This window comes from Nycticebus coucang, chromosome 3 (assembly GCF_027406575.1).
Source record: "Nycticebus coucang isolate mNycCou1 chromosome 3, mNycCou1.pri, whole genome shotgun sequence".
NCBI classification, from domain to species: Eukaryota; Metazoa; Chordata; class Mammalia; order Primates; family Lorisidae; genus Nycticebus; species Nycticebus coucang.
The window spans coordinates 143,331,175-143,355,067 of NC_069782.1; the positions used below are offsets into that span (position 1 = coordinate 143,331,175).

Below are 23,893 nucleotides of genomic sequence, written 5' to 3' on the forward strand. Positions count from 1 at the left end.
AGATACCTCGGTCCATCCTGAGGGGCAAACCTGACCAAGTTTGATGACAACTGTGTTGATGTAGGCCTGGGGAACCAGACACTCTGACACTTTCCTGATGAGAATGAAAGGGGACTCAGTTTCCCTGGAGAGCAATTTGGCAATATCCGCACAAATTGTAAACACATATGTCCTTTGACCCTTCGATTCTATTCTGAGGCTTCCGTCATGTGTCTGAACATGCAAGGAAAGTCCTGGTGGCATTGTCTACCATAGCAAAGGACTGTGAACAACCTTAAATACCCAAGGATTATAAACACTGTGTTTATAATCAAGGAAATACAGAGCAGAAGTACACAGAGCACAGCTGATGAATCAGGAATGAGCTCTAAGATGCATCCTCGACTTCAATGAGAAGGTCAACTCTCACTCCTGGAAGAGTTAAAAAAAGGTGATCTGGACAGAGAGGACAGAGTGACAGACAACCAAGACTGGTGTGGGAGCTGGGGGTGGTTAGGAGAGACTGGTTAGGCTCGGCGCCTGCAGCACAGTGGTTACAGTGCCAGCTGCATACACAAGGGTGGCGGGTTCAAACCCTGCTAAACAATAATGACAACCACAACAACAACAAAATAGATGGGTGTTGTGGTGGGCTGAAGTTGCTGTGAGCTGTGACACCACAGCACTCTACCGAGGGCGACATAATGAGACTATCTCCAAAAAAAAGGAGACTGATCAGGGGTACAAACATCGAGTAGAAGAAATAAGTTCTCATGTTTGATAGCAGACTAGAGATGATACTTGGCAACGGTATTATGGCTATTTCCAAGTAACTAGAAGAGAGAACTTGAAATGTTAGCAACGCATGGAAATGATAAATGCTCAGGAGATGGGTACCCAATACCATGACTTGATCATTACATATTCTATGTATGCAAGGCTCACATTTACCCCACAGACATGTAAATTATATCAAGAGAAAAATAAGATCAAAAGTGGTATGCTCCATTTGGAGGAAAGAGGAAGAATTACCCATCACGCAGTTTTATGTGGGTGCTGTCTCGAAGGATATTTAATAAATCGGATAGGTCCTTGCCTGCAGCAAGGGTCCCAGGGGGCTTACCTTTTACTCTACTGTTTTGTATCTTAGAACTTTGTACCATAGGGTTAGAAAAGAGACAAAAAGGGATGGGGTCGGGATGGGGAAAAGGAGGAAGGGGAGGAAGGAAGGAAGGAAGGAGAAAAAGAGAGAGAGGGAGCGACGACGTGGTTAGGACCTTTGAAAAGGAGAGAAAATATCTGGATGAATACATCCCTGACAGATAGCATCCCCCAGGATGGAATTCTAGGGATTTTCACATTCCGCCTTATAAATTTCTGTCACATAGGCATACTTTGTAATAAGCATGTATGACTTTGGCCATAAAAAGATAGATGTAAAATTACTACATTGCGCTCCTTGCAAGGTGAAGTAGCAATTTGAAATGTGTAGCTGTTGTTTATGCTATTTTGAATTATTTAAAATAAGCTCATCGGATTAAACACAAATAGCAAAAAGAAGAAAGAAAAACAGTTTTCCCAGTGGGGCCCAACCAACTTGGAAATCTGACCCTTTTTCTTTGCTCTGGAAAGTTGGGGGAAACACAGCCAGAGAGGAAAAGGGAAGCAGAGCTTGGAGGTGGTGAGGGCTGCAGACACCTGCCCTGGAGGCAGACCGAAGCCCTCACTCCTTCCACCTGTATCCCCAGCTCATTCCCTCTTCTTCTCAATCACGCCCTTCCCCCTCCTACCTGGTTATAGGAATACTGAAGCCAATTCTGAGTTCTGGTCCTGGCTTTATCCTGCCCGCTCCATCCGCCCCAGCATCCAAGCCCATTTGGTGACAATGGCTACAGCAGAAGGACCAGCCCCTCCCAAACCCTATGATCCCATGACAACCGCAGAAGATTGTGCAAATATGTCAAGAGGACAACCCTTTCATCCTGTATGGAAATTTCTAAAAGACAGTATTTAGGAGGTGCAGCACACCCGCTGATTACTCTGGGCCCTTCTCAGCCACCATGCACCCATCCTTCCCTCTGCCTCCAGCGGCACCCTCTCCACGGCTGCTCAGGCCTTCCTGGCTCCATCAATGGCATCTTGTCTTCATCCTGAGCCTGCTCCAAGTGATGAACCAACTTCATTGGGAGCGTCTGCTGTGGGCACTCTGAGAAGGGCCATTGTTCCCCCACACTTGTCCAAAGCCTCCATTTAGGGCCGGCTGCGAGCGTGGATGGAGGACATTCATCACCGGGAACATTTGCCAACAAATGAGAGACAGCTGTTGGGCTCTAACGGCGTGTGGCTGGATGTTGCCTGTAAGGAGATTTATTTTTCAAGCAAGAATATCCACACTTATCTTTTCTTCTAAATTGTAAGAAACAGCACAAATGCTCACCTTTCCCTGCCAAGCCAGATTCCATGACCATCCCTCTAATCACGCACGGTTAAGGTGCCCCAGGAGCACAGCAGCCCTGGCTACACCCTCTGCAGGCCCACAGGGAGAGATGTGCACCAGGTCAGGACTGGCACACTGGCTGGGAGCTGCGCCCTGTGGCTGGGGACCAGGCCTTGACTCTCTGGATAGTGCATGTGTGCACAGCAGTGCCAGCCCCACATACTTAAGGGGAACTTCAGGAAGGCCCTGGGCCTGGTGGCAAGGGGCAGATGGGACACTCACCAGAAACTCCTGGGAATTAAGAGGGAACAAAGTAAATGCCCACCTCTGTTCTAAACACTCTGCTGAACATTTTAGGGACTAACACCAGCCATGGAGACGAGACAAGGACATTAGAACAGAGACCCACCTATGCCAGGGGAGTGAACTGCTGACGGGGCCTCCCATGGAAACGAGCCCCAGGGCCAGAGGGGAGCCCAAACGGCTGTCAGGAGGACAGGGTGGTGGTGTGACTGGGCAGGTACAGGGTGGCAGCGGCATGAGCTGCATGAGCAAAGGCCTGGCTGGACCAGCTGGGACAGGAGGAGGAGACAGGACTCCCGGAAGCTGGACACACAGAGAAGCCCCCTTTTAACTCTTTCATCAGGCCAGGGCTCTTCAGACACAGCCAGAGTCCCAAGCCTTATCTGTGAGTGACCCTGGAGAATCTTCCTCTCCATGCTAAAGGAAAATATCAAGATGGCTGGACTGCACCTGGAGGACTTGACCTTGAACCTCAGATCCAAATATGGCTGTGGGCAAAGTCTGAAACCATCTGAGGACAGAGATCAAGCTTGACGAGACAGCAGAAAGTACTCAAGATTCAGATGGAGCTGGGTTTGGGTCCTGCCTGGCTGGCTGGCCGTGAACTTTCGTGTGGGTTACCTCTGGCCTCAACATCCAGCCTCAATTTCTTCCATCCTCAGAATAAGAATAATGATCCTCACTGCTGAATCCCTTTCTCTCCACCCCACACCCGGTTCTGATTCTGCTAGCCTGGAATAAGATGAAAGTGTCCGATGGAAAAGCTTTGGGAAGCCCTTTATTAACATTCTTAGCTCAGCCTAGCTCAGGAGAACAGGTCCTGGCATTCCAGGGGCCTTCTCCCTGAGTGAAGTAATGCCAAAAAATGTCAGCGAAGGATCTAAAATGCTCTTATTGAAACCCTCCCAGGCATTCAGCTACACCAGGAGGCCACAGATACCTGGCAGAGGACAGGAGTTGGCAGTTCAGGTTCTTACCACCGTCTCTCGGAGTCTCCGGGGATTCACTGAGATGAAGAGTAGAAAGAGCCCAGGGGAGGGACTTGGCCAGTGAGCCTGCCACTATCAGGTGTGGGGCCGCCAGGCCTGGGCTCACCTGGGAGCCTGAAAGCCACTTTTCAGAAATAGCAGCTTCCCAGTGAGTAGCTGTGTGACAGGCAAGGGCTCAGGCTCCCAGTTACCCCATGGAGAAAATGGCTGTCCCAGGACTTCTGAGACCCTTGCTGGGGTGTTTTTGAAAGGAAATGATGGAACATATTTTGAAATGAAAAGTAAAAGGTACCAACATTAATTATTTTTAATAATCACTCTTGATAGTGATCTACCACTTAGTATCAAGAGGGCAGCAGCTGCAGGGCAGGGGAAGTGAGGAGGGTCCAAGTTGACAGGTGGGGCTCTCCCTTTGTCAGGGACAGTGCTAGAAGTGGGAGAGCGTGAGATGGACATGTCCCAAGCAGTCCTGCCCTACCCATGCTACAGCCAGCTCTGCCTGCCCCACAGCAGCTGCTAAGAGGCCCAGGGGGACCCCATGACCACCCCAAAAAGGCGGCAGCCAGGGAGTGACTGGACAAAGCACGCCTGGCAACAGCACGTCTCTGAATACACGTCCTTCAGTTGCGACTAGTGCTGGGGCCACATGGACACCGATTCTGTGATTGCAGAGGGCTGACCAACCCTTATGCTTTTCATAGTAAGGGTACTCATGCTGCAGACGGCCACCCTGGCATGGAAGGGTCCATTAGCTGAAGGACTGGGATGAACTCCCCTGGCCTGACTGAATCCCCGATTGACTCTTCACTTCCCTGTCCACCGCAATCCTGTCTCTGATTGCTCATCTCATCAGCCAATTTCAAGCAGAGTTCTACCCCACTCCAGGTCTCCATGACCAGGAGAGTCCACCTTCTGGCTGTAAACACTCCAGGGTTGAGAATTAGGAGCAAATTAGCAATAACTGTGGTAGCATTATAGGCTTCCCTTAGCCCGGAATTGCAATCCCCAACACGACGCGGAGTCGTCATCTTTTATATTTGTTCAGTGATTTCCAGTCTTCAAAATACTTCTCTGCATGGTTTCTCAGTGACCTTCCCAGCAAGTCTGTGTCGCGAGGAGAGTGGTGGTTATCGTACATGGGGAAACTGAGGCTAGGTGACAAAGGACTAATGAGGTGCCGTGTTTTCATGCTGATGTTTCAGAAATGGACCCTCCTTAGTGACTCAGCTTCCCTATCCCAGTACAAAGGCTCCTGGCAGCGTCAGTGAGAGCAAAGGCAGGGCTGTCGGTGTCAAAAACGTGCAGCAGAGCCAGGGCAAATGCAGCCCAGGGTCTTGCTTCACCACCACAACCGGCCTCGTGGGGCTCTGACCACGTGCTGAACCCACTGCCAAGCTCGCTAGATCCAAAATTTCACTCCATCCTAGCAACTGGCCAGGGAGAGGGTATCAGCCCCTTCCAGATGAAGAAACAGGTTTAGAAACAGCATTTGCCCAAGATGTCAAGTGTCCAGGCTTCACGTGAACCAGGGCTGCACATAGCCAAACCCTGAAACTTTCAAAGATTATCACATTCCCAATAACCAGACATACACATCAGACACTCTAAACCAGGGGGAATGAAGCATCCACAGCCTCTTATGGGGAGAAGCAACTGGGAGACACCGGATGGTCAAAGGTCAAAAAGCTGTCTGCCTGCCTTCCTTGGAAAGAATTTGTGGTTTCGTAAATACCTCCTCTGCACAGGAGCCCTTGCTATATGCCAAATGCTGTCCAAGTGCTAAGAACAGCTGGGCACAACATGGACAAAGCCCCTACCCTCATGGAGTTTATATTCTTTCTTTCTTTTTTCTTTTTTGAGACAGAGTCTTACTCTATCACCCAGGCAAGAATGCCTTAGCCTCAGCCGAGTTCACAGGAACCTCAAAGTCCTGGGAGCTTGTGTGGTGGAAGGACATAGGATATTTGGGAGTCTCGGGCGACTTTCCTACCCCTGCCCTGACGAGCACCTCATGCCTTTCACACCCCAGGAACCCCTTCAGTGAGATGGGGACAACTGCAACAGGACACAGCACTCTGACCTTTTCGGAAAAGGACGGAGGATGTTATTTTAGGATATGCTTGGATTTCTCCTATGGATACAAGACACTTTTGAATCCAAGATAGTCTACCTGGGGTAACCCCCCATTTGCAAGAGGCAATGGCGAATCAGCTGGGTTGGCAGGGAGGCCAAGTCTCACGGTGTGTGAAGTGCTCTCAGGATAAGAGCCAAGCTCCCTGCGTGGCCCCACTCTCCCAAGTCTCCTCTCTGCAGCCTCCCTCTCGGTGACAAGCCCCTTCCACTCCCACAGACAGACATAAACACACCATTCTAGCTTGTGGTGGCCTCAGGACCTTTGCACTCACTCTTCCCTGGGCCTCCTTTTCCACACAGCAGGGTCCTCCTCTCCACTTAGGTCTCAATCCAGATGCAACCTCCTCAGAGAGACTCCATGACTCCCTCAACTAATGCCAGACACCCCACCAACACCACCAAATCACTCCCACAACACCTGTTTTCTTTTCTCACATGGCGTCACTCTGGGGAAGCATCCTTAGAGCTGTGATTGTTGGTTGCCTGCTTTCCTCCACTAGAAAATAAGCTCTACTGCCAGGTGCGGTGGCTCATGCCTGTAATCCTAGCACTCTGGGAGACCGAGGCAGGAGGAAAGAGCCTGTCTCTACTAAAAACAGGAAAATTAGCTGGGTGTGCTGGCACATGCCTGTAGTCCCAGATACACAGGAGGCTGAGGCGGGAAGACCACTTGAGCCCAAGAGCTGAAGTTGTGAACTATGAATTAAGCTAAGGCCAAGGCACTCTAGCCCAGAAAACAGAGCGGGATTCTGTCAGGAGGGAAGGGGAGGGAAGAATGAAAGAAAGAAAACAAGCTCCAGGAGGACAGGGCCCTCGTCCACCGTGTGCCCAGCTGATCTCAGCACCTTGGTAACACTTGGCATATAGTAAAGCTCAAAAAAATGCACACTGTGGGAACACATGGCATTTCTTCCATACAAAGGGGCTATTTACAAAACCACGAATCCTTTGAACTGGAAAAGATACTGAGCCTGATACTTAATCTTGAGAAAACAGAAATGAAGGTCTTTACTGTCCCATCACTTAAGGTGTCAACATTCCAGGGGAACTACCCTGTTTCCCTGAAAATAAGACAGTGTCTTATTTTAGGGTGTGCTCCCAAAGATGCGCTAGGTCTTATTTTCAGGGGACGTCTTATCTTTCCTATAAATAGGTCTTTTTTGGAGGATGTCTTATTTTCGGGGAAACAGGGTAGGATGGGAAATGCAAGTCCAAAGACATGGGGCAGAAACAAAACACTGTCAGTAAATGAAAGGCCAGATGAAAAACAGCTCAAAGGAAGATACGTCCAGACGTGACACGCGGTGTGGGAAAAAGAACTGTGGGAATATAGTGAAACCACGACAGCCAACCTCGGGGATTCTTCCATTTTCTGCAAACCTTAGTTCTTGGCTTTAAATGCAGTTGGATCTGCTGCCCCCCTGCCAAGCCCACACCCAAAAGGGTTATCTCTTCTTCTGCCCATGCTCACAGGTCCTCAGGCAGCCCCAGGTGCTGCCTCCCGGGTCCAGGATAACAGCACTGGGCAAAGCAGAAGGGAGCACTGGCCATCTGGCCCGAATGGCTCTTAACTTAGGAATCTCAAAAAGGATTTTTTAAAATACATAAAAGAAAGTAACTATTAACTAGAAACAGAAATGATGGGAAAAAAGGTCAGGGGCCAAGATCACATAGACCCAGTGGGAAGGAAGGGAGAGGCAGTTGATCTTGTGTAGTTACAAGAGGACTCCTAGATCACAGGGTCTAGCGATTTGGTGTCCCATCAATCAGCCACTGGAAAAATCCAATTCTGCATTCTATTCAATCTGACAAACATTTGGATGCTGGCTCTCAGCCATGACCTTTACTTAGGGATATGGACCCAAAGATGACTAAGAGCTCAGGCACTCTGAGTGGCTGGAGGATAATGAAAAAACACACAGCTAGGAGAAGCTAGCCCTTACCCAAGCATCCCCTCCCCTCTGTGACGATGGCCAGACTGCTAACTACCACTACAGCCCTGACAGTCAACTGCAAGCTTTGGAGGCAAATATAAGGGTGGTCTGTTATCACAGCTTCATGGACAAAAGGTCTTGGACAGTCCAGCCATTAATAAAAAGGAAAATGCCCCCCATGACTCTTCCAGGGGGTAAGAGGGGTCTTTCCCCCATCTTTCCACAGCACCCTAGTTGAGCTTCTAGTGTTGCTTTCACTATGCCAAACTCCACTCTAAGCTGGCTCTTGCTAGTGACAATAGGCTGTAGGCAAACTCTCACCAATTTCCCCTTCTTCCCCATGATCCACCCTCCTCCTCCAACAATCATCTTTCAAATATGTACCTTTCTGTTATGGCTGTAAATGCTACTGTCAAATGTCCTCTGCTTCTTACCTTTCCATCAGCACCACGTCCGAAGGAGCCATCCATGTTGCTGGCTGGAAAGCCAACGCATTGCTTCTGCTGCCTAATTCTCCCTGACGTGCATCTGTCAGTTCAGCGGTTTCCTCTCCCAAGGGCTGCCACTCTGCTTCTGACTCTCTACCACAACAAACAACACTGCAGGGATCACCTGCAGCCCCGACCCTCGCGGACCTATGCAGACATTTCTTTAGGAATGTCTTGGTCGTACGGTAACTGCACATCTGATGCAACTAAGAAGAGTCAGAATGCCCTCCAGACTTGATGGGGCACGAGGATCCTCCATCTCAACAGCCCTGTAAATACACGGCATCGTACAGCCTTCTCATTTCCGCCAGCCTCCTGGGTGGTTGTTTTGGAGATTGTCTCTGATGCCTACAGGAGCCAAGCACTTCTTCAGATGCTTGTGAACTTTTTGGAGTCTTCTTTCACCTGTAAATTCTTTTATTTTTTGAGACAGAGTTTCACTATGTTGCCCTCGGTAGAGTGTCGTGGCATCACAGCTCACAGCAACCTCAAACTCTTGAACTTAAGTGATTCTCTTGCCTTAGCCTCCCAAGTAGCTGGGACTACAGGCGCCCACCACAATGCCCAGCTATTTTTTTGTTGTAGTTGTCATTATTGTTTAGCAGGCCCAGGCCCGGTTCGAACCCACCAGCCTGCCAGGTGTATGTGGCTGGCGCCCTAATCACTGAGCTATGGGCACTGAGCCTCACCCGTAAATTCTGTTCATACCCTTAAACCATTTTCATTTTTCTTGTTGATCTGCAGTAGTTCCTTATATGTCCCAAATGGTAAACACTTGAAGGTTTTAGACATTGTAAATATCTCCTCCCTTTCTGCCAGCTATTAACTTAATCCAGGGCGCCCACTGATGATCAGAGCCCTTAACTTTGATTGTAATAAAAATTCTAAGAAAACAAACCTGAGGGCAGCAACCATTTCTCTATCATTCATTCCTGTTTCCTGAGCACTCACACCTGGGGTTAGGTACTGTGGACATAAGGAACACCCCCTCTGATTCCTAAGCCACTCACAGTCTACCAGAAATACAGCCTTTCCATCGGCTACAGCATAGACACACTGACCATGGCCAGGGAGGACTGTGTAAGGTGCGGTGAGGGTTAAGGGCTTTGGGAGAGCCAAGGTCAAGGCTGAATGAGCCTTGACAAATAAGCTTGCCAGGCAGCCTAAAGGGAGGGCATTTCAGGCAATGGTCTAGCACCTGCAAAAGCCCAAGCTGGGAACTATGAGGAGTCCACTGTGTCTGCATCACAGGGTGAAGTGAGGAACGGCCTCAGAGGCTGGACAAATAGGCATGGGCCGAATGCAGAGGGGCTTGGACCTTGTCCAATGTAATACCAGGGACACCACACCTCCTTGCTCTCCCCACAGCATCTGGTGAGCTGCCCTGAACACCACCTTCGTTCAAGGACAGGCCCTGGTTTAGGGGCCTTAAGAAAGCTGTGCTTGCCTTAGCTAGGAAAGCAATGCATTGCAGTCTCAGAGAAACCTGTAGACAGAGAATCCTGGACAGAAAAGGGCTGTGTGCATCCACGTTAAACTATCAAGGTGTATCATCTATTGGACAGGTCTAGACGGTCCTGAAGGAAATGGATACTTTCCCTTCCTGGCCTCAGTTCTTAGCCACAAAATTCCCCAAAGGCCAAGTGTGCTTGTGCCGGAAATGTACTGAATAAAGTCATTAGTGATACCACGGAATCTTACCCGAGACCCCACCAGGATCCCTGCCAGCCAGCTGTTTCCTCCTAAATCTAAACCATTTTCACACTTGATAATGGTAATTTTTTTTTTTTTTTTGTAGAGACAGAGTCTCACTTACCACCCTTGGTAGAGTGCCATGACGTCACAGGACACACAGCAACCTCCAGCTCTTGGGCTTTCGCGATTCTCCTGCCTCAGCCTCCCGAACAGCTGGGACTACAGGCGCCCGCCACAACGCCTGGCTATTTTTTGGTTGCGGTTCAGCCGGGGCTGGGCTTGAACCCACCACCCTCGGTATATGGGGCCAGCACCCTACTCACTGAGCCACAGGCGCCACCCGATAATGGTAATTTTTAAAGAGCCCTTTGTAGAGAATAGTTTTCTCCAAGCTGTGTGTCTACCCTTATTTATTTTCCCAGCCAGAGAAGAAATCTGTATGCACAGACACATGGGAGCCAGGCTCAAGGGCAAAGAGGCAGCCTGCCGCAGAATCAGGATCCCCACACCCCAACAGAACCAGGTCCCTCAGCATTCTCATACCCTCGCCTCCAAACTGCCTCAACCTTCCCAGCAGGAAAATAAATCTTGTTATAGGACAACAGTCTTATGCTCTGAGGGCAGTAAGTAAATAGATTGAGGAAATATCAAGAAAATGAGGCAGATTATCATCTGAGGCCTCCTCTCCACCAACACCTGTGCCCCGGTCATCCCTGATCTCTGTAAAGTAAATGCTTAGACTACAAAGAGAGGAGGGGGGCCAGGCCCCCAGTTAGGTGTTCCCTACACCACCACCCCCCCAAACTACCAAAGGCATTTTCCAACACCTTGGGCTTTAGGCTAGTTTTGCTCTAGGATGACTCGGGCAGAGGTAATGCTGTGTCCAAAGCCACCTTCATTCTTTTGAGGCCTCCTGCTTAAGACAAGAGGCTCCTGCTTTCACAGGTTCTGCGTCAGGAGCCCAGCTGTGGCCAAGAAACAAGGCTGACACTGACCTAAGCCCATGCTCCTGCCCTGACTAGCAAGACCCCTGTTCTCACACGGAGAAGTGGGCACCAGTTTGCCCTCAGCCTCAACAGGAACCTCCTCATGGCTCCCTGAAAACTTGAGAACACTCAGGGCTCTAAGCCCTCACCTCCTGCTCAGAGAAGCAAAAACTCCCACACCAAGAGTTTTACCAACAGTGTCCCCAAAGCCTCTTTCAGTGGGGAGTGAAGACCTGGAGGCTGAGCAGGGGGCAGAGAGTCACACTTCAGAAGGATTTGATCTCAAAAGCAACAGCCCAAATTCTCCCTGAGAACAAAACAGTCTTTCTGCTCTCGAGGGAACCAGTGCATGGTTAAGTCCAGAGTGACACCTGGATCCCATAACTCTTAGAGATTTGCTCCCAGCCAGAACTGTTTACAATTACACACACCAAACCAACATCAGACGGCCGGGAGATGGGCGCTTACCCGCTGAGAAGCCAGGAGGTCAATGGGAAAAATTATTTTAGTCAATGGTGACCCTTCATGTTGGAACTTTTATCTAAACAATGGCCATGTTCTCATGCTCCCCTTATGCCAGCACCAGCCCCTCTGATACTGGATTCCGGGGAACTTGGGATGGCAGTGGGAGAGACGAGGACTTTGCTTCCACCCCTCAGGGGTCCAGGGGTCACAGTGCCTTAGAAGACGGCAGAGGGAGGATAAGTGCTCCCTCTCCTGGGACCCTGGTCACTGTGACTCTAACCTGCACTAGTCAGGCTCGACCGTGGGCAAGGTCCCAGGGTGAGCAGGCTCAGTCCCTGAGGATTGGGGAGGTGGGATTATTTACAATAGTGACTCCTTCTAGGGCCTGTTAAAGCAGCAACTTTAACAGGGCCCCTGAGAGTAACTTCCCACTCACGTCTCCCCTTCCAGGGTGTGGAGGAATGAGATCCTGAGAGACCAGCCCCAGTCCCTGGCCCTGACTCTGAGGTCACCAGCCTCTCCCGGGGAAGCCTGGAGTTCTAGCCATGGCTATTTGAGAACCTGAGACTACAGAGACCTGGGGATGAGGTAGGAGGGCTCTGTCCCTTCTTTTCAGTGGGAATACCTTTCCTGGACTCAAGACCCAAGAGGCCTGAATGGGATTGGTAGGAAGAAACAGAGTGGAAAAGAAGTTGGAAGTTGAGAAGGGGAGAACAGGAGAAGAAAAGAAGAGGAGGAGGGAGGGGAGAGAGGAGAAGGGGGAGGGAGGAAGAGAGGAGGGAGGAGGACAGAGAGGGAGGGAGAGGGACCAAGCAAGTGGGAAGGGGAGCGGAGGAGGGAGGGGGAGAGGGAGCAAGCTAGAGAGAGTCCGCTGCTGTGCAGGACTGGGGTCCTGTGCTCAGGAGGCATCTGAAGCACCCAGCACTCACCCTTGTGCACGTGCTATGGGACCCACCCTGCCTGCTGTGCCCCAGGCTAACAGTCAGAGCATCTGGGATGTTATTCGCTTGAACTACCAACTCCAGCAAGAGCGGGCCTCACTCAGCTCAAGTACCTGCAGTGGCTTCCTCAGGAGATCTCCAAGGGCTCCAGACACCTGGAGCCATCACAGAGCAACCACATCACAGCTACACAATCACACTTCACCTCAAACAAGCCATGATCCCCAGTCACAATTCTGGGGACCCCCATCTCTATACCACGCTGAAGACGTGCAATCCGACTCTACCATGTCCAGAAAGGACCAGCTGCCCTGCATCAGGCGTTGAGCAGCAAGGGTGAGGCTGTTCGACCCTTGCTGCTTCTGCCCCACATCTGCCAATTCACATCCTTTGTTTCCACCCACATGTGCAGGAAACAGCCAATCAGAAGCCACAGGGGGCTTCTGCTAACCGTGGTACCTAACGCTGGTGTCCATCTTTTTTTCTTAAAAGAATATACCAGAAGGGGCGCCACAGAAGTCCCAACAATGCAAAGGGCAGCAGGGTGGTGACCACTGCAAGCTCATAGGGAATCAGGGATGGTAACTGAGAATCCTGCCCCCAGGCAGACTCAAGACCATGAAGATGAGGATAAGATACACAAGTCCCACCCCAATACCAGGGACACCAAGCGCCCTCCCAGCATTCCTTCCAAAAGGCCTCCATTTGAATCTTAGTAAATCAGCTCAATATGTTCTAGGACTATGGGTAATAAATAAAAGAAGTCAGTGAAACCTCCAAACAATAAGCTCATTCAACACAATCTTTTTTTCTCCCCCCATCTGGGAACTTGAATACAGTGAACATGAATAAATCCTGTTGTGCAAAAACTGGAGGAGAAAAAAAAGGGAGGTGGAGGATGGAAGGAAATGGCCGGATTCCCACTTGTTGGTCTCACAGGAAGGCTGAGACAGTCCCCCAAACCCCAAAGGATGTCAGTGTGCTGAGGCAGCTCAGGGAGGTGGCACCGGCATCTGCAGTCCAGGTAGAGAAGCATCTAGAGTCCCCCACCCATGTGCTCCCTGCTCCTCTTTTGCACAAGGCAGCCCTTCCATCCTTGCACTCAAACTATTAATACAAGTGGGCCCTGAGGCTGCCCTACACCTGAACCTTCTTAGATGGATCAGTCACAAGCCCAGCCTGATCCTGCCCTCATAGAGGTTTCACGTCAAATATGCACGAAAAATACTTCCTGCCTCGTCAATCTCCACCCCATACCCCTAACAAGGTTAAAACAATTAGAACTGACGCCTGCACTGGCCATTAGCCTGTAGTTCTTCCAGAACACCCAAGACTTGCCTTTGTGGATGACTAGTGGCTTGGATAGGTCTGTGATTAAAGGGAGTTGCATGTGTGAAATTCTCCCATGTAATTTTCGGTTGAACGTGACCTGGGCCCAGATGGTCCTCCTGGATAGAAGTTCCACAACCTTCCAACAGGCTAAGCTTAATGTAGATACAAAAACAGAGACCCAGCTGCCGAGGGCATATGGCCAGACAGAAGACAGAATTCACCTGAAGAACAGGCCAATTCAACAGGAGGTTTGATTGTTTTAAAAAAGGCTACCTCCCAGCTCTTAAGACTCCATGAGGACCAGCAGAGGGACACTCCCTCATTCCGGGGAGACCCTACAATCCGGCCCTCTGGCCTGGGGTAATGAGGGCTGGTAACCCCGTCCTTCCATCATGAGGCTTCTTCCTGCCTAGCAATAAGAGGACTGTTTACATCACATGGGATTAGGTGCATTATTTTAATAAATCATGGGTCCCCTCCTCCCTCAACATCAATCCTTACGCAAGCAGGACTGCCAGAAACTAAAAGTCAACCAGGAAATGATTATGGCGCAGACTTGGGTACTCAATTCCAACTCAATAACTTTACTGGCAAAAATATGACTTGCAGAAAGTCTGCCAAAGTTAATTCATTAGATCCATGTGTAGGTAGCAGGAGAGTCCCCATGGTGGGGACCTGCAGCTCATGTTCCAATATTCCATGACCCTCTGCTGCCTGGTCTTTAAAGGGGCTGCTTTTCCTTTTCTCTAATGGAGGGAGAGGCTCCACCATCACACCGAGTATGCCTCATGGAAAAGCCACCGGCATTTCGGATGCCATTGACCATGAGCCCTCAGTCTTTATTGTGGAGAATTCCTTACCCTCTTCTGCGGCACCTGTAGCACCACGTAGACACACCTACACCAAGACTCAGTTGCTATTTACAACCTGTGACGACCAACCTTGAGCGTGATGGATCCTTTATCCTATACCACAGCATCATAAGCTGCTCGGGTGATTTTAAAAGTCAGCTTTATGGAGGTGTCATTTACACCAAGAAAAAAGATTGCTCTGCTTACTGTACAGGTTCTGAGTTTGGACAAATATATAACTGTGTAACCATCACCGAAGTAAAGATACTGAACATTTCTATCATTCCAGAAACATCCCTCATGTCCCTCTGTGGTTCGCTCGTGGCCCCAGCACTAGGCCTGACAACTCCTGGCTGTTTTCTTTCCCTGTGGTTTTGCCTTTTCCACAACGTCGTGTCAATGGAATCAGACAGCATGGAGGGCTGGGGGTCTGGCTTCCCTCACTTAGCTTAATACTGTGTATCACTAGTGCTTAGCTAAGATCTGCTGGTTTTTAAGTCTTCAATTTTCACTTTCTTGCAAAGAGACAAAACAATGGGCCCTACCTCCTCTTTGCTATGGAGAAACCAAATTCCTGATAGAAGCTTTATTAAAAGCTTGGGATTGGTGGGATTACACCTGCGGTGCATCTTACAAGGGTATATGTGAAACTTAGGAAATGTGGAATGTAAATGTCTTAGCACAATAACTAAGAAAATGCCAGGAAGGCTATGTTAACCAGGGTGATGAAAATGTGTCAAATGGTCTATGAAACTAGTGTATGGTGCCCCATGATCACATTAATGTACACAGCTATGATTTAATAAATAAATAAATAAAAGCTTGAGATCTGGGAAGGGACGGTAGTCCCCACCATCTCAGTTAGCCTGGGACTGAGGGTTTTCCCAGGATGTGGGGCTTGCAGTGATAAAACCAAGAAAGTCCCAAGCAAAGCCGGACAGTCACCCAATTTGAGAAAGCTGCTTCTAAGCGTAGAGCTGTATACATTCACCCAGCTTGGAATCCTTCCGGCACATGGCAGGTTGCTCTCTCCGAGCCAACAGCTGACTCTCCTTTCTTGGTTTAACCACAAGCAGAAGGCTGATTTGCAATCTGCTGGGGCTGAGCTTCTGTACAAGTTCACCACACCCCACCAGCACTGCAGGTGCCATTGAAGTCCCCCAGTGGGGCTTGAGGAAGTGAGAAGAAAACTCAGGGTCTGTCCAAAAAACAACAGAGCAGGGCTTCCACTCTGCGGGTGCCCCTCTCTTTTCCTCCCTAAAACTTAACTCACACCTAGAGATGGGACATGGAAGTGCCCCAGCCTCGTCTGCCTTTGCACCAGTCCGATGCAATGCTTCTGGGTTACAGCCGGCTCCTCCTGTTTTTCTATGCAAGTTCCCCCTACTCTTCCCTCAGTGGGGGTTTTGGTTAGTTTTTAAGACTAACTAGGAAGGTGAGAGTCAAGTGATAGAAAATTAGTAAAGAGCCCAAAGCTATTATTAGAATTTAGGATCTTGCCTACATAAACTTACTAAGACATCTGAGAAAAGTCAGGCAGGACCAGGATGTGGCTTAAGGGTTAAGAAAGAGCAAATCAAAAAAGAAACAATGTTTAGGGAGAAATAACATTTTTGGAAAAAACCTATTCCACCTGGGAAATGGGAGCCTTGAATAAAAATGAATGAATGGGCCAGACACGGTGGCTTATGCCTGTAATCCTAGCACTCTGGGAGGCTGAGGCAGGTGGACAGCTTGAGCTCACAGGTTCCAGATCAGCCTGAGCAAAAAGTGAGACCCTCCGTCTCTATTAACAATAGAAAAACTGAGGCAAGAGGGTTGCTTGAGCCCAAGAGTTGGAGGTTGCTGTGAGCTATGATGCCACAACACTCTACCTAGGGTGACAGCTTGAGGCTGTCTCAAAAAAAAAAAAAAAAAATAATGAATGAATGAGGAAAAAAAGTAAAAGCAGTCCTTGCCTTTCCTTTCCTCCTCAGAAAATCATGGATGGGTGCTGTCTCCAAGAAGCAGAGATGCCTGGGACCTGGCTAAACAGCCCCAACTCAGATCTCCCAACAGCATCAAAAAATCATGCCCTGGACAGTGGTGGTGCCCAAACTAACTGTGAGGCAGTAGAACTGTGGGGGAGGGGGTGGGAGAGGGTGTCAGAGCCACATCACAGAGGTCTTGGGGCAGTTGTTCTCCTGTGTGAACTGAGCGTTCCCCCTCTCAAAATATTTACCAATAGCTCTTACAAGTTACTCCACCAAGCGGCCTGTGAGGCGAATTAGTACTCGTTAGCCTCACTGGTACAGATGAGGAAACAAGGCCCAGAAAGATTAATTGACTTGCCCAAGGTCGCATAGCGAGTTAGTGGCAAAAGCCAGATTAGAACCCAAGCCCCTGAGTGCCCAGGCCGGCACCCCGCTCCAGGACCTCCCTTAGGCATCTACCCAGAGCACAGGCGGAGCCAGCTCTGCGCCTCCGGGAGCCCTGGAGGGCAGGTGAGCTGCTGCAGAGGGCACAGACAGGCTCGTACTCACAAGCAGAGACCTGCAGGATCCTTCTCTGTACCACCAGACAGCAACACCCCTGTGCTGGAACAGACAGAAATAAGGCTCAAGTCGGGAAAGCCCAGGGCAGCCTCGGTGGGCTTGCAGCTCCGCTTCTGGAATTTGGCTGCGAGGTCTTGCTTCATTTCCCTTTGTATACCAGGTCTGCTCTCAAGGGCTAGAACAGGGAGACGATGGGCTCTCTCTACCTGGAATTCATCACTCCCCATCCCCAATCATGTCCCAGATACCTACTAAGTGTGTGGCAGGGTGCCAGGGGCTGGGGAGGGACACAGGGGAGGGAAGACAAAGTCCCCGTCTGGAAGTTCATCCTAGCTGGGGCCACAGACACAAACACTCACAGTTATAAGACAGGGCACCCTGGATTCAGCAGGTATCTGCTGAGTGCCTGTGCTGTGCCAGGCATTGATGAGGCTGCGTCAAGAGTGTGCGGGGTCACAGGGGGTGTCAGGGTCCCTGGAGGAGAGACGTGGGCTAGGCCCCGAAGACCGAAGGAAAAGTTAGTCCCTTCCAGGCCACAGAGATACCAATAAGAAATGAGTCTGAAATGACTTTGAACACTTCTTTCTAAATCAGCACCTGTGGGTCGCGACCCCTTTGGGGGGGGCGAACGACCCTTTCACAGGGGTCACCTAAGACCATTCTGCATATCAGATACTTTCATTACAATTCATAACAGTAGCAAAATTACAGTTATGGAACAGCAACAAAAATAATTTTATGGTTGGGGGTCATCACAACATAAGGAACCGTATTTAAGGGCACGCATCTTCTTTAAGGAAGATTGAGAACCACTGGTCTAAATGAAATCTGGAACAGGAATTCTACTGTTTAGAAATGGTAGAATATCAAATCAGCATGGATATCAAATCCTATTTCTAACTTTCTGGATTGGTGCTTAATCTCTACAGGCCTCAGTTGACTTGTCTCTCAAATGGAAGTAAATAGCCCTCTGCATCCAGTGGCTCTGGACTCTGCTAACAATCTTTGAAGACACAGTCCTAAAAAAGTCCTTCAGAAATGAATTCCTCATATGGCCTACAGCATTCTGTTTCCCACTAAGTCTGTTACTCTCCAGCTCTCAACAGGAAATTGGTTTTATTTATAAGAATCACAATCCTAAACTGACCTTTGCTGGACAACCTACCCACACACTCCCTCCCTCACTTCCCTCGCCTTTGTAGGACATATCCTCCTTCCAAAGATTCCTCGGTGACCACAGAGCAACCAGCATTGAGGAGTCACTGCAGAGTGAGATGGAGATTGTTTTCTGGGAGGTGGGAAGGAGGGGAAACTGAGGCCTGGAGAACTCAGCGACTCGCCCAAGGAAACAGGCCCTGTCTGAGCCTCTGCACTTCACTGCAGTGTGACTGCTCTCCTTCCTGTCTGGGGGTGGGGGGCTCTGGACACAACATGCCATCCTCCCATGGCTGGGGAAAGCTCCCTTCTGTGAATGACAGAAGTCTTTAGGGAAACATTTCCCATCATTAAAGGGATTTAGAAGAAAACTGGCACAGTCTTCTAAGCTTTGAAGCTCCTTGGCCCTTCCTGGCCCTTTAATTGTGAGGGACCTAGCCTGGTTCCCAGAGCTCCCACTCCTTCAGAAGAAGGGAAGGGTGAAAAGAAGAATTCTCCCACTCTGCTTGGCCTTTCAGGACCAAAAGCGACCTCTCAATATTTCTGTTCCTGATCATTTCATTGCCACAGCAGCAAGGGCTCCCACACAACTTCAAAGTCAGGAGGGCTTAGGGTCAAGTACAATGAGCAAACCCTGTGCTCAGGACCCTGAAGCACCACATTTGAGACTGTTTTTTAGCAGGGTTCCCACAGGCTTAAAAGCTGAAGGTAAATTACGGTAGATTTCTGCAGGTATTATGAGATTTGGTTAAGGTGTATCATGTGAGTCTGGAGGGGATATCTCTTTCACTTGGTTCTACTTTTCCAGATGAGGAATGTGTGTATTATTTATCTATTACTTACATATTTTTCTAGTTTGAATTTTTTTTTTTTTTTAAGAAACTATCCTCTAGCTGCACATTAGAATCAGAGACCTTTACAAACTACAATGCTCAAGCTTACTTCTAGGCCAATTAAATCAGTATGTTTGGGGTGGGACCTGTACTTCCATATTTTTTAAAGCTCCCTGGATGATTCTATGAGCACCATAGAAGGTTAAGAACTACTGCCTTAGGTAGAATTTCAACATGGAAAAACCTGAGTTCCTAGGCATGGAAAAATAACAAATAGAGATGATTCCTAAAGGTAGAGTGAATATTATCTGCCCATCTCTTATAGTTTTGTTTTTATTTGTTTGTTTGTTTTCTAGAACTTCCCTGACCACACATCTCAGGATTCCCATACAAGCTTGAAACTGTTTTACTGGCTTGACTCTATAATTTATAGAGTTCAATGCCCTGGAGGTAAGTGGGGAATGGAGAGATCAGATTCAGAAATAAAAAAAGACAGGAAAAGAATAATTACGCTTTCAACCAATTACGGTGGTCCAAATTGAATATCTCGACCATGCCTGTTTGGATCCAAGTGTGATGCAATTTTAGGAAGCATCCAAATGGCTGTTCCAAGTGCAATCCACAGATAGTAGGTCAGTCACATTTGGCCCTGGTCACACTCACCAGCTGGGAGAACAGTAGGAACCAGAATCCTTCACCCACATGACAATGGGCTCACGCGTGCTGACACAAGGATGCTCTTATGGCAGTCATAAATATGTAAACACCAAAGGATAGGAAACTTCTCAAGGCACCCTGTAGAAGCTGGCATCATATCCTGGATATTTGTAAGGGTCATACTGCTTATTCAACACCAAAGAGATTCACATATAAGACACAGCCATTTTACCATCACTATTTATGGCAATGCTCATAAAAACACCATCTTTCTGGGAAGAAACTCCCACCTACTCCCACGCTCCTTGTTTTTGCTTTGGAGAGCCATGGGTATCTAGCAGAATATCTTGGAAGGGATTGGGAAGAAATTCTGGAAGCTTTTCTGCATTAGACATAGGGTGATATCCTAACCACCCATTATTTCCAGACCTCTCTTTATATCCTTCAGGACAATGGAAAATCAGCCCAGAGCCTAAAAATGATAGGGTATTTTTGAAGATTGTACAATCTGTAACAGGCAGGCTGGGGAACAAGAAAAAAAAAATTTTTCTCCTACAATAACTAACTGCTTTATAAGATTTACAAATTAGAGAAAACATTTTGAGACTCTGAATGCAGTGAAAAGGCATTCTACTTATCTGGGAGAGGGAGAGCTCAAAATTAGAAATTTAGAAGCACAGAATGAGGCATTTATACAACAATTTTTAAAAGTATGACACAGTAAGATTTTTTCCTTATAATTTTCACTTATGTTCTGAGAGTCCAAGTGAAACTTTCTCTCCCATTTAACTTTGTTGTTTTAACCACTATACCTAGTCATTCCATAACTAGTCAATCTTACCTTAAAAAAAAAAAGCCCCAATTTCAGACAAACAAGAGGAAACCACGGAGGCTAGTGAGAATTGCCCTGGTTAATCAGAAATTGGGCTGCATTTTGCACAAACCAACTTTTCCATTCACTGAGTGTTCAAAGTACAACTCATCTGCCTCTAAAGAAAATGGGGAGGAAAAACCCCTAAATTTCTCAGTGAAAGGTATAAGAAACTATAATAAAAATATATTATAATTAAAATATTAGCAGCAGGACACAAGTGAGACTGGAAATACAAAGATTTTTCCTGTGAGTCAAACACTGGAATTGGAGTTGGACTGGCCTTTTCAATCCAGATAATTCTCAAATTATCCACTTATCACTCTTTCAGTCTGATTTACTGAAAAATGATGAGGCAGATTCATGTTACCAAAACTAAGTTTCTTTCGTTTGGCAAAAGCCCCTGATCCTTTTTGAGAGCGGGAGGACACTAAGCTGACTAGAGAGAAAAGGAGGAAGATTTTATCAGGTCAAGGGCCAAGTTAAAAGCCATTAATACAAAAATCTTCTGACAACAAATGGGCATTTGAAAGGAAGCCCCAAATGTTTATTTGCCCAAACTCAAAGATGAATATGCTCATTTGAGAAAGCGCTTGCAAACCCCACCCTCAACCTGGAGCTATAATAACACCCCTCCACAATGCCGGGAGCTGGAAGGGGCCCCAACACCCCTCCACAATGCCGGGAGCTGGAAGGGGCCCCACTTCCTGTCGGTCTCCCTCCTTGAGTGGGTCTGTCCCCAAAAGCAGAGGGACCAGAGTGGGGTGGGGGGCTCCAAAAACTGTCATTTCGCAAGGAAAGAGACAGTGGCTTCTTCAAGCTTTTGAGACTGCAAAAGGGCACAGTCAGTTACAAAACTGACATGATCCCACCAGAATGAGAGAGGAAAAAAATTAATCCAGTTAGGAATGTAAAAGAGGCTCCGGGAAGGGTTCGGAGAGAGAAAGCAAAAGTGGCCATTTATTAATAAATGCCCCCCTCCTGGCCCCTGCTTCCTTTGTCCTCAAAGACCCTTAATATGGGAAGTGCTGTCTGGAACTTGGACCTTTCGCCCTCACCAGTAAGCAGGGGATCGAGATGAGAAAAAGCAACGAGAAAGCCCAAACGCATTACCAGTTCAGGGAACCAAAGCCGGTCCCCAAAGGTCCCTATGTCAGTTCCACAAACCAGAAACCATCGGAGCGAGAGTCCTTGGGAATCTGAGCATTCCCCTTTATTACTCTCTCCCGGGGGGAAACAAATATAGAAACAGCATTTCCTCTGGCAGGTTGGGCCGAGACCAGCCCAGCGCAAGAGGCTTTTCCAGAAAATGGGGTAGGGACTGCCGGCAGAACCCCGCTTAAGGGGCGGCACTCTGAGCCCCCCTTTCAAAAGGTCTCCATCCGTCGCCTCTAGACTCCAGCCCCAAGGCTCAAAGCATCGGCGCTGACTGGGAACAGGGAACACCGGGGACGGCCCGCCCACCGGGGTTTGGCCAAGATCCCCGGCCCGGCCCAAACCCAAAACTCGCCCAGCTGCGCACTGGGCTAAGCGTTCGGGGCCGGACGCCTCCTGGCGCTCCACCTGTCGGGGCCCCCCGCTCTCCCCTCAACCCCCACACCCCCTCCCTGCTTAGGGGTGGGGGAGAAGAGAAGGGCCCGGGGAGAAAAGGTCACTGGGCGGCCGACCGGATGTTTGGGGAGGCTCGACCTAGCTCGGAACGGAGCTAAGCGCCCACCCCACCCACTGCCCGAGCGCTTTTCCTGGAGCAGGCTCTTTCCCGGGGCCTGCAGGAAGCCCCCGGCCGGGGGAGGGAGGGCGCCCCAGCGAGGGGACCCCACAATTCGCCCCTTTGTCCCCCAGCATCGCAGCATAGTTCTGACTTTATTCGGGGTCTCCTCGGCCCCAGGCATCTTTCCCCAGCGGATAGGGTAAACAGGTGAGAAGCTCCACCACGCCCCCCATTGCCGACCCTGCCCTCAGCTCGCGGTAGGGTCAAAGCGCCAGGGCCGCGGCCGCCACATAGGAGCTCACCAGCCCGGCGCCGCGGTCGCCCCCTCTTCGGCCCAGGTCCGGGCGGGTGGGGGCAGTCGGCTCTGCTCACCTGAGTCCGGCCCCAGCCCTCCTTCCCCGCGTCGTGCTGGGCGGGAAGGGAGTGGGTGCGCGCCGCGGGGACCCCGCGTTCTCACCTTTGTACCGCTCCATCTGAGCCCCTGCGTGCGCTGCCCGCGGCTCGGCTCCGGCGCTGCGCTCTCGGCGCTCGGCTCCGCGCCCGGCCCGCGGCTCTGGCCCCTCCCCGTGAGGTCACGCCCGTGGCCGGACCTCCTGGCGCGGCTGCCGCGCCCGGGGCCCTCGGACCCAGTCCCCGCCCGGTGCGCCGCCCCGCCTCTACCCCCACGGGGGAATCAACGGAGCCCGCCGGGGCTGAGCGTCGGAGCTCCAGTGCCAGTGCACCAGGTCCCCTGTCCCGCCCCTGGCTCCTGGCGATCCCTCGGAGTCCGGGCCCCAGGGGAGGCCGGACGGAGCGAGATTGGACGTCCCCAGACCCGGAGGGCCGGGCTCCAGCGGGCCTCCGAGATCTGCTTTCCTCGCGGCGGGGGCTGCAAACCCACTGTCTGGAGGCAGAAACTGAGGTTTCCAAGCCCGGACGCACAGACTTGCCTAGAACGCCTCCTGCCGATACCTGGGCTAACCAGCGTTCAGCCTTGGCTTTCCTCAAGGGGCGTCATGAGGAAGGGGCGAGGAGAGGGGCAGGAGCCTGCTGGGGTACTTGGGAATTGCTCCCACCCTCCTGCAACCTCTCCCTGCAGCCGGCAGCCGCTGGCAGGGCTTTAAAAACATCTACTTGCCGCCTTCCACCTGCGCCTGGGTTCCTCGGGGCGCCACTGCTCCAGTCTCCCGAGAAGGGCTAGAATTTCTACAGCCAACTCGACAAGTCCGGGGGCTCCCAGTTCCCAGCATCTGAGGGTCCTGGGAGGGTGGCACCCCTCCGCGGGGTGCTCGGTCCTGGCTCTGGCTCTGGCTCTCCGCCCTGCGCTGGCTCTGCCAACAGCACACTGCCACCTGTGCCTCTAAGTCCCTTAACATTTCCAAGTCTTCCCCATCCTCCCCACCCGTACGTTTTCCTTGAAATTTTTCTGTTTCCACTTTAAAATCTCAATCATGGTTAGTCCTGGATGACTGGTTTCTTAACAAGTTTCCCAACGTCCTTGAAGGAACATGTAAGGAAGATTTGTTGTTTTCCAAAAAGACATCTTAATTCTTCCTTAGATCAGCAGATTTAACTCTGATGTTTGAAGACCTTTCACCCCAGAAGTCTGTAGAAATTTTT

At 49.9% G+C, this 23,893-nt stretch overlaps 1 protein-coding gene across 7 annotated transcripts in view; it reads right to left on the bottom strand.

Annotated features, from left to right (window-relative positions):
- The window catches only part of AFAP1L2 (actin filament associated protein 1 like 2), a 100,486-nt gene extending 76,983 nt beyond the window's left edge, over positions 1–23,503 (bottom strand). For 2 of the 7 annotated variants that reach the window (XM_053584195.1, XM_053584197.1), the window contains exon 1: positions 22,752–22,943. In XM_053584195.1, coding sequence (XP_053440170.1) covers positions 22,752–22,767 — 16 coding nt within the window. In that variant the 5' untranslated portion in view covers positions 22,768–22,943. Of the gene's footprint in view, positions 1–17,055; positions 17,110–22,596; positions 22,616–22,666; positions 22,729–22,751; positions 22,944–23,421 lie in introns of those variants that run through there. The other 5 variants (XM_053584192.1, XM_053584196.1, XM_053584198.1 and 2 more) reach the window with 5 other exon arrangements.
- Positions 23,504–23,893: the final 390 nt, after the last annotated feature.